Source organism: Oncorhynchus nerka, linkage group LG12 (genome assembly GCF_034236695.1).
Source record: "Oncorhynchus nerka isolate Pitt River linkage group LG12, Oner_Uvic_2.0, whole genome shotgun sequence".
Taxonomy (NCBI): domain Eukaryota; kingdom Metazoa; phylum Chordata; class Actinopteri; order Salmoniformes; family Salmonidae; genus Oncorhynchus; species Oncorhynchus nerka.
This window is the reverse complement of record NC_088407.1, coordinates 69,147,412-69,157,420: the sequence shown is the minus strand read 5'-3', so window position 1 is coordinate 69,157,420 and position 10,009 is coordinate 69,147,412. Positions and strand designations below refer to the sequence as shown.

At 41.3% G+C, this 10,009-nt stretch overlaps 1 protein-coding gene across 1 annotated transcript; it reads right to left on the bottom strand.

Moving 5' to 3' along the window:
* Window positions 1–1,059: 1,059 nt before the first annotated feature.
* On the bottom strand, window positions 1,060–6,143 carry LOC115138652 (26S proteasome regulatory subunit 4-like). The gene is made up of 11 exons (XM_029675743.2): window positions 6,092–6,143; window positions 5,738–5,791; window positions 5,470–5,566; window positions 5,155–5,279; window positions 4,556–4,741; window positions 4,047–4,175; window positions 3,583–3,679; window positions 3,157–3,346; window positions 2,231–2,382; window positions 1,913–2,067; window positions 1,060–1,458 (listed from the first exon to the last, which is right to left on the bottom strand). The coding sequence occupies exons 1-11, from the start codon at window positions 6,092–6,094 to the stop codon at window positions 1,324–1,326; spliced, it is 1,323 nt and encodes a 440-aa protein (XP_029531603.1). The 5' UTR covers window positions 6,095–6,143; the 3' UTR covers window positions 1,060–1,323.
* Between the last annotated feature and the right edge of the window lie 3,866 nt (window positions 6,144–10,009).

Below are 10,009 nucleotides of genomic sequence, written 5' to 3'. Positions count from 1 at the left end.
ACAACAGGACAGACAAAGAACTGTTGAACAATAGCAACTGTGGCCTACTAAATTGAGAGAGATGTGAGACATTTTATTGAAATTGTTATTTATTGTAATTGTTGCTTTCAGAACATTTGAAAAGGTTTTCTGTTTGATTGTAAAGTCATTGAACATCTCTTTGTAGCGTTCTATTCAAGGGCTTCATATTTTAAGAAATACTTCAACGTAATGTTTTTTTGTACATGGGTCGGGTCAAGCTGGTGATATTTTCCTTTAACTACGCTGTGAAATGTAACCATGTTGCCATCCCATCTATTTGAAAAGCAAAACATTTGGGCTCGAGATGGATGGTCGGAGACTAGAGGTGGCGAGGGACTCCAAGGTACTATTATTTCACTATGAGCAGCCACACATGGACATGAAGACCATCAATCCAGGCTTTGTTGCCCTCATCCTCTCTGGCCATAATTATTGGTGTTTCTGTGTGTCTAAACGCATAAAAACAAAACAATATTACTGCTACCCTCTCATCATAACTTTCCCCTATCTCTTGGTCCATCACTATTGCTAGGTGGTGGTATGAAAGAAAGCTCAGCTGGAGAAAAGGAGATTCCAATTTGAAGTCATTGAAGCAGTTGATGGGCAGAAATAATGACTGATACAGTAAATCTGACCTCTTATAATGTAATGTCCTCTATGGTACTCTCATTTTTTAAATGCAGGTTCAAGGGCAGGACAACCACCTGGAACAGCAAGAAGCTACCATGACACACTTTGTGGCATTGTACTTTAATAGTTTTGTTGGTTGTAGTAGTTTTGTTAATTATCTAAGTGTTTATTAGTTATCGCTCAGTTTATTTACATGCAAAGTTGTTATCCATTTATCTCCTTCCTCCCTGATTGAAACAACAGCTGTCAGCTGCACATTATGGAAACATTCTAACATTTATTCATGAACATGAATAACATGAATTCTAACTTGTTCCTTCAATCAAATAGTAAAACAAGAATTTACCATGGTTAACTAAAAAAAAATCTATATATACTTTACTTCAAATAAAAATCTGATATACAGAACAGTTTCCCAAATGGTTTATTTATTATTATTGTCCTTCAAGAGGTAATACTTAGGTTATGGTAACAGACCAGAATACAGTTTGTTCATTTGTTCAGAAATCCAACTTTTATTTAATAGCTGCAGAATTGACTACCAAACAGCTGGCTACATCTAGACCCAACGATACAATGAACACATAAGGAAAAGTTTTACTAGGCGATAATAACAGTTTCGAAGCAGTAAGTGAAAGACTAGAATGTTGCCGAGGTGAGTTCTGTCCATGTTTAGAGGTACAAGCCCTCTGGTGTCCCTTCCTGTTTCTTGTACAGCACGTTCTCCTTTGACTTCTTAAAGTCTTCATTAGTCACCTTCATCCTGCGCTCTCTCAGAGCCATTAGCCCTGCCTCTGTACAAATGGCCTGAGAGAGAGAGAGACAAAGTTACAAACACTAACAGTGAAAATGCATTGAGGTGCCACAGGATGACAGCAAAACCAGAAGGTGAAAGTAAAATAAAGATGGGTTTATTCAAAGAGAACAAATCATAGTTATGCTGAGAAGTAGATGGTAGATGTTCATTCATCCCTGTCCTCAATGATTCTCCACAGAACAAAGAGACAGGATGTAATTTAAAACCCCCAATGCAGTGCCTTAGACCACTGCGCCACTCAGGAGGCCCCTACACAGATTCTAACCAGATGTTGGAACTGAAAAGCAACTATTTCCAATGATCATTAATCCCCTACTGACCCCTAGTCCTCTGCGTTGTGTATTATCTTAAAATTTCCAGAAAGAGGTATATACAGTAGGCTGCATTTTTACAATTAGTCTAATTACTATGCCCCAGCTGGTTGCTGTAACGTCAGTATTGCACCTTGATGTCAGCTCCGGAGAGGTCATCCTTGGCTAGGATCAGGTCGTCCAGGATCACATCGTCTGCCACAGTCATCCTGCTGGTGTGGATCTGGAAGATCCTTCGCTTGGTCTTCTCATCCGGCAAGGGGAACTCTATCTTTCGGTCAATACGGCCTGATGAGTGGGGGCACACACACAAAGATATATCAAATCAGAGGAGCTGCTACACGGGGCAATTACATAAGATCTCTCCAATCATTACTTCATTTAGGTGGGCATAGCCAGTATTGTATTTTCTTTTGAAGATTCATAGCCATATGATCATGTTATTGTGTACCTGGTCTGATGAGTGCAGGGTCCAGGGTCTCTATCCTGTTGGTGGCCATAATGACCTTAACATCTCCTCTGGAGTCAAAGCCATCCAGCTGGTTGAGAAGCTCCAGCAAAGTCCTTTGGATCTCCCGCTCCCCTCCTGAGTTAGAGTCATATCTGCAGAGGACACGGCACTCAGCACAGCCTCAACCTCTGAGACACACCATACTATTGTAGAGATGTCCTCCTATACATGGAAGTTCATCGAAGTATACAAAACATACTGTAATCACAGTGTTCACTGTACTGCTAATTTAATCACTAAGCAATAGTGAAGCTAGTAAGCCTTGTCCAAGCCAGAAGTGCCATTAGGAGACAGGCAACGTGATTTCAGCCTACCAGTACACCCCCTGGACAGGACCCTCACCCCCCAATCCAACAATGCTGAGTGCCATACAGAGAGGCATTGGAGTCTTTGGTATGACTCGACCGGGGATTGAACCCCCAACCTGCCAATATCAATATAATGAGTTTGTGCAATAGCATTGTTTTCTTATTTTGACATAGGTTGCGTTTAGACAGGAAGTCAAATTCTGATATTTTCCACTAAACTGGTCTTTTGACCAATCACATCAGATCTTTTAGTGAAAAAAAATATCAGAATTGGGCTGCCTTTCTAAACGCAGCCATAACCTCAAGATAATGTAAAACACTGACTGACAACTGTTGTATTGCGGGGATGGCATGGCGGTTGTAAAGTGGGTTAGTGTGTACTTGTTTGCACTTTCTCCCTATGTGCAATAATGTAGCAAAGTAGTCTATAGATGTTTTTTGCATGAAATGAGCCTACAGTATTTTTTTCACTATAACTAATTTACTCCTCATCAACAAATTACACACACTCTGCACACCTCAATGACCACGGCCTGACTAAAGAACAGCTAGCCTTGCCTCTTAGTCCCGATAGCGTCGATCTCGTCGATGAAGACGATGGAGGGTGCGTGTTCCTCAGCCACCCTAAACAGCTCTCGGACCAGCTTGGGCCCATCCCCTAGGTACTTCTGAATCAACTCAGAGCCCACCACACGCAGGAAAGTCGCCGAAGTCTGGTTGGCCACTGCTTTCGCCAATAGGGTCTTCCCTATCACACCATAGGAACAGTGTCAATCTATGACACCTTTAGAGGCGGTTTCTCTAATTAGTTTTGGACTACAAAGCAAGCTCAATGGAAAATCTCCATTGAAAATGCTTTTCAGTCCAGTATTAAGCTTAATCTGTGCATGGGAAACCACCCCTTTGAGTATTACCAGAGAAAATAAAGATATCCAAATTCTGTTCTGTCTTTATTTTTGTCCATCATTGTTTCAGTTGTCTTACCTGTCCCTGGTGCCCCATACAGAATGACTCCTTTAGGAGGCTTGATGCCCATCTCTTCATAGTACTCTGGATGGGTCAGAGGGAGCTCCACAGACTCCTGAGAGGGACATAGGGAACCACAAGTACAGTTGTCAATCAGTAGAAATGGTTACCATGTGTTGGATATCGTTCCAATCCAGCCATTCCAGTCTTCCGATTTAAAGGGATAGTTCGAGATTTTGTCAATTAACTAGCATTAGTGCTATAACTGGAAGTCTACAGGAGCAGCTAGCAAAATCTCTCAATCAGTGACACCAGCCTCCACTGACCCAGCTGTATCCATTTACATTAACATTGTGCATACAGAACAGTTGGAAAGATTTTGGGAGTCTCACGCAATAAAACGATGTGCTTAAGTATAGCATTAACAATAAAGTTTGCCGTGTATTCTACTTCTCTACGATCTCTATGTCTGAAAATGTCACCTTAATTTCCTGGATCTGCTGGTCCAGTCCACCAATGTCAGCATATGTTTCCTGTGGAGCCTTCTCCACCTTCATCACGGTCACCAGAGGATCGGTGTCATCCATCAGGACCCCAATGACGGCATGGACCTGTGAACACACGCACGTTACGTTCTTCTATCCTTGTGTGGACCTAAAATGTCTTCCCATTAAATATACTATTTTCCCTAACCTAACCATAATTGTAACCGTAACCCCTATGCCTAAAATAGCCTTTGTCCTCATGGGGATGTGGGAAATGTCCCCACGAGGGCGAATTTTCCTTGTGGGGACTTTTTGAAATTTTAGAACCAAACCACGCATGCACACACACACACGTCCCTCAATGGCATTGCACAGTAAAGATGAGCTCTTCAATTAATGCTAATGACAGTAAGGCAACAACTAAACACAGCAAATTCACTTGACTGAAACACGATCGGTCAATGAACTGAGGATTCAATTCCCTTAATGGCAGACTCGGTCAGTACTTTGTGGTTGAGAAGGACGGAACAGCCCGGCTCCAGCAGATCTTTGTCTACGAAGGAGAGGATGCTGACATAGTGCTCAGAGCCCACAGACGTGGAAACGATGGCGTGGTTGTCATCAATGATCTCCTCCAGGTTCCCCACTGACATGGGAGTCCCTCTCAGATCATCTACCTTAGACCTCTCCTCCTGCAGGACAACAGAAGGCAGAGCGGATGGGTGAATTAATTAATATCTAGATGAAAAGGTGCAGTGTGAAGGTTTTATAGTGCTATGTGATGCAAAGATATCGACTGATATATTATATTTTACTGATAGGATACAAACTGTTCATATAGCCTATGTGTTTATTTTTATGTTTCCTTACATTTGAGTCATTTAGCAGATGCTCTTATCCAGAGTGACTTACAGCAGTGAGCGGGTATATTTTTCATACTTTTTTTCAGTACTGGGAATCGAACCCACAACCCTGGCATTGCAAGCGCCAAGCTCTACCGACTGTGCCACACAGGACTTACGCTGCCTGCACATGAAGTGTCCTTCGGGAACAATAAATATCTAGGCATTTGAATTGATTTTCTTTTCTGTCACGTGAAGAGTACCTCCTGTTTCTCCTCCAGGGGTTTCATCTGTTCCTGGTTCCTGATAAACTCCTCCTCCATCAGCAAGTAGTCTTTGATCCTCTCCTGCTTCAGCAGTTTCAGCCTGCAGTGTGTGTGGGGAGTTACTGAGAGAGAAAGATAGAGAGAGTTAGAGCAGTCCGTTCTATGCAATGGGTAACTGTCCAGGAAAAACAGCAGTTGTAAAATTGTAAACAACTCTCTGTCATGGTTTACAATTCAACCTCAGTAGATAGAAAGGAACTCTGCCATGACATAGTGAAAAGTCTAAGGTTAATAGTAGCCAACTAAACTTACCAAGAGGTAGCTTGCTGGCAGCATCAGGTCCCTTGCTCTTCTTCTTCCTCTTCCCAACCCTGGTGGGGATAGGTGGTTCATATTTCTTTTTCTTATCCTGGAAAGTGCAGCAAAAGTTACAGAACAGTGTGATCACCTATCCCAACAGGAAGGGTCGATGTGTACCAAACTGGTAAGATGAATATTCAAGTTTTCAGAAGGTTAGTATTATTAACTAGCAACATTAGCTACTATACTTGAGACAGAGTAGCTAGTATAGATTGTTTACCTTATCGTCTTTCTTTCCTCCTCCAGGTCCATGTCCTCCACTCTGACTTTGACCCTGTCAAATAAATCACGTCGGACAGACAGTGATGATACACTTAAAGGCATTTGGTAAAACAGTAACTTGATTGGAGTCCAAAACAATAACAATTTACTAGACATCAAGCTAGTTAGCAGTGCTAACACGCTAGCTAACAGCTTTCCACTGGCTACAAATGGCAGATTGTAGTTGAAATGCAGTAAACACGTTCAACAAAATACGACAGTCCGTAATATAATCATCAATTAAGGTTAAATAGTCATTAAATCCTTTAAAATTATAGAAATATTGATTTGGATAAACTGCTGCCTCACTTACCATAGCTGCTTGCTATCAGACAGTCTATCAGCGTCGCTCACGTAATACGTCACAGTACGGCAAGTGAAGCGTTTCAAAATGAAGAAAAACGCAGATGAAAACCCTGCTGTGGCTGTTCTGTGAGAACCAAATCATTGGTGAAGGCACTATAACCAGGACATATGAAGCTATCAATAAGTTGTTCTTCATGGAGATTCATTGACATTTTACACCAATTCCAACACATCCAACTAGGTCTGGAAAACTGTTTAGGTGCTACATTCAATCAGCTCATGAAGCCTATCACAGGATTAGGAATTTTAGAAAGGACATGAAAGGTCTGACAGAATAAAAGGTCAGTCATTTTGGTCAGGGAGTTAGTCAACCTTGGTCAGCCAGTGTGCTGTGATAAGATGCATTTGAAGATTATCTTCACAGTACATTAGCTAGCCAGCCAGTTTGTGTAATGTTACCCGTAATGGTCCCCTGATGTTTGTGTCCAGTTTTCCGTTAGTTACGGAAACATTCTATGTATGTATGTTAGCAAAAACCTCCTAAGAACCTATTCAGAATACTTTGGCATTAGATAACATTCCTTTAATGTCAAACAGAACTCACCATGTTCTCAGAATTGACACGTTTCATTGAAAGAACATTCACGTGTCCAGTTTTCTGAGGGTTAGGAGAATATTCTATCAACGTCACATCAAACATACATAGAACATGGTTTCCATGTTCTCAGAATATCGCCTAAGATATTAATGTTCTATAAAACGTCAAGGGAACGTTGAAAGAACATTCATGTGTGCAGTTTTCTGATGGTTAGGCGAATATTTCATCAACGTCACACCAAACATACACAGAACATGGTTCTCAGAATATAAGATGTTGATGTTCTAGACACGTTTCATTGGAACAGTAGAGTATATACTATGATGCTCCTACCCCGTGTCAAAAACAATAGATACGCCTGGGCCAGTGGTACTGGTTCACCTTATGCGGATATCAGCTTTACATATGTGGGTTATAGCCCAATCAGTGTCAATCCTGTAGTCTGCAAGTGCAAGTTCATTCAAATATGAAGGGTATCTCTATGCTCATGGCACATGTACTTTTTTTTTACCTCTCAATACAAGTGCCTCTCCACCTTGTGAAACTGGGAGATTTGTTGAAAGCATTAGCATTTCATAATGAGAGACTGTCAGTGAGACACGGCAGCATCACATTTATCTTTTCAAAAGCCTTAAGGGACATAAAACCTAATAATGCTCTACGATACGGTAAGTAGGTACACCTCCAAACTGATGAAATATGGAAATGCCTTGTTTGTTCAGTGAGGTCTGCGTTTGCTGCAGACATTTCCCAACATTAAGCCACTGTAAGCCTGTTCATCTGAGGGACATTTCAAATGAAAACTTCTGTGAAAGATAAATAAGCTTCTTTGGGAGTCGTATAACTGCTGTCCAACCCACTCTTTTTCTTTTATGAGGACATATGGATGTTTGATCTATGTTACCCAACCATACATTATAAAAGACCATGTACAGGCTAAGGGGGAGAATTGGTCTGGACAGATGCACTTTGTCATATTCTCATTAGGAAGTAAGTAATTAACTGGAAACATTTTCACACCTGTTCTTCTGCTGTCTTGTCCTGCAGCTTGGAGCAAAGTACAGAGGGATGAGAAAATATGTAGGGGAGAGAGCTTCTTTTAAACAATGTAATCATCTGAGAATTGAGGTCGGCAACAGGGGAGATAATTCTATAAAAGTCCTGGTTTGGTTTGTACATCTCACTCCAGCGTCATACACAGATTAAATGTGAGGAACTAACATGTTGTGCTAAATCATTTCTCCAGTAGATGGGGATGTGTTACTGTAAAAATATGAATAACATGCCCATCTATACACGTGACGTTGCTAGGACTGCTCAGTGGTATTTTTCCATTCTCTAACACAGCATTCCAAGGCCAGACAACATTCTGAAGGTCAGACGGTTCCCTGAACACTTACCCCATAACTGCACATGACCATAACAAAGATACCTGGAAATACCTAACAGCTCCCATATGCCTTTATCCTCTGACTCGGAGAGGGTTTAGCAAGCCATGGCAAGACCTGTGATATCACAATTAGCTATGTGGTAAAGTTTGCATAGTCTTCGCTGACAGATAAATTACAATTGGCAATTATGTGCTATCTTTCATTGAGACTCCATTGCTGATCACATTTGTGATGAGGCCTTATGTCATTCTACCTGTTGTTCACCAGTTTAGTGACCCACCATTGCAACCAACACAGTATCTCCCAGTAACATTAAAATTCTTTGATTGGTGCATCTGATAGGGCATGCATGCTCACAGTGTTATAGCATTTAAAGAAAATAACCTTTTCATGACTGTCAGAGGATCGTTTTTGTTTCTCTGCCAGCCCTTTTGTGTCTGGTGGTCCGGAGGGCAGAAGATAAGGCATTAGCACTTTTGACACAGTATACCTTCCCAACCTCAGCCCCATCCCCATCACCTGCAGATTTGGGCATTTCACTAGCCTTTGCCAAGTCGGCCTCTAAAAACGCAGACTACTTGGACGGTGGTGTTCCTTTCAGAATAGAGTCTTTCTCCGCATTGAAAAGGGTTTATTTTTTCAAGGTTTCACCTATTTATTGAGCGTGCCAAGAATGGGAATGAGTGGAGTTCACGTAGTTGGCTGGCACTGGAATTACGCTTAGGTTTACATGCACCTATATACTCTTCTTTGGATATTATGATTGTGCATTCACATGGGTATCTTTAATATATGCATCATCAATTAAGTAACTAGATAGTATATACAGGTACTGTAGCAGGTATGTAGCAGCTTTCCCAACCTTTTAGAGTTGGTCTCCAGTCCATCATTATGTATCTAAGATTCTATTAATTAAAGCAGTGAATCAGCAACCTAGGATCCTAGACAACAGTACTTCCATTCTAAACCAGACTTTGGGGGAGAAACCTGAAGAGATCATGTAAGATGTATGAGGCTCGTCACCTCTGTCACCCTACTCTGCAATTACTGAGGATCCCATGCCTCAACCCCTCAAATAGAAGGGCAGAGTGGGCCTGACTTGTCCTATTAAAAACTAGTGCACCTCAGACAGGTTAATAACCATTTGGATATCCCCATCAACTCAATTATTCACATGAATCTAGTTACTCTCACTCTATAGAGATGTATGGAGGATGCACTTGCCACCAAGCTTGCTTTAGCATGGGCAACACCATTGAATGCTAAGTGTTGTTCTTCTTTCCATCTCTATGTCTTGCTCGCTGTGTCTGTCGTTGGACGTCCACCATGTACTGTCAGGAGCTGGAGAGATTTGTGTAGTTGAACTTCCGTTGCCAATGACAGCTGAACTAGCTGAGATCTATCTTTGATGTGAGGAAGCTGGGCTCTATCAGGTTATTAGAGTCATCAAAGCGACGGGTTATGCGTAATACGGTGGACCTGGCAGTCAGGGGAAATGGAGCCACTCTCCTTCATCAAGTCCTTATATGCTGTACGATAGTACAGTAAGATTGGCTATTTGTAGAACATGGTTTGAAATGTATACTGGAAATGCACACAGCATATTGTTATTCATATTGACTTTCTTAGAGAAGGGTTAAATAGTTGATCATAGATGCTCAGTATTTATCATTAATTTCCCCAAAGATAAACATGCAATATTTCCAGCTAAAAATGCCACTCTAAAACCATGTACACTGAAAACATAACCTTGAGGTTATATTGTAATGTTTTTCAACATGGTTTTCCTTAATGAAAATCCAGAGGCAGAATAAAAAATACTTATGAAAAAAAACCACTGTAAAAGTCAGTAACAGCTTTGTAAATCTGCCACAGTGTAAGGGTCGACGCTGGTAGAGACGAGAAGCAGATACAGGAAGTGAACTTTTAATGGCGC

Excerpts from the sequence above, each read along its gene's own strand:
- LOC115138652 (XM_029675743.2), bottom strand. Across the intron at positions 3,680-4,046 it reads AGCAGATCCAGGAAATTAAG|GAGTCTGTGGAGCTCCCTCT; the intron begins GTGACATTTTCA and ends TGTCCCTCTCAG. Across the intron at positions 2,383-3,156 it reads GACGCTATCGGGACTAAGAG|ATATGACTCTAACTCAGGAG; the intron begins GCAAGGCTAGCT and ends TGTCCTCTGCAG.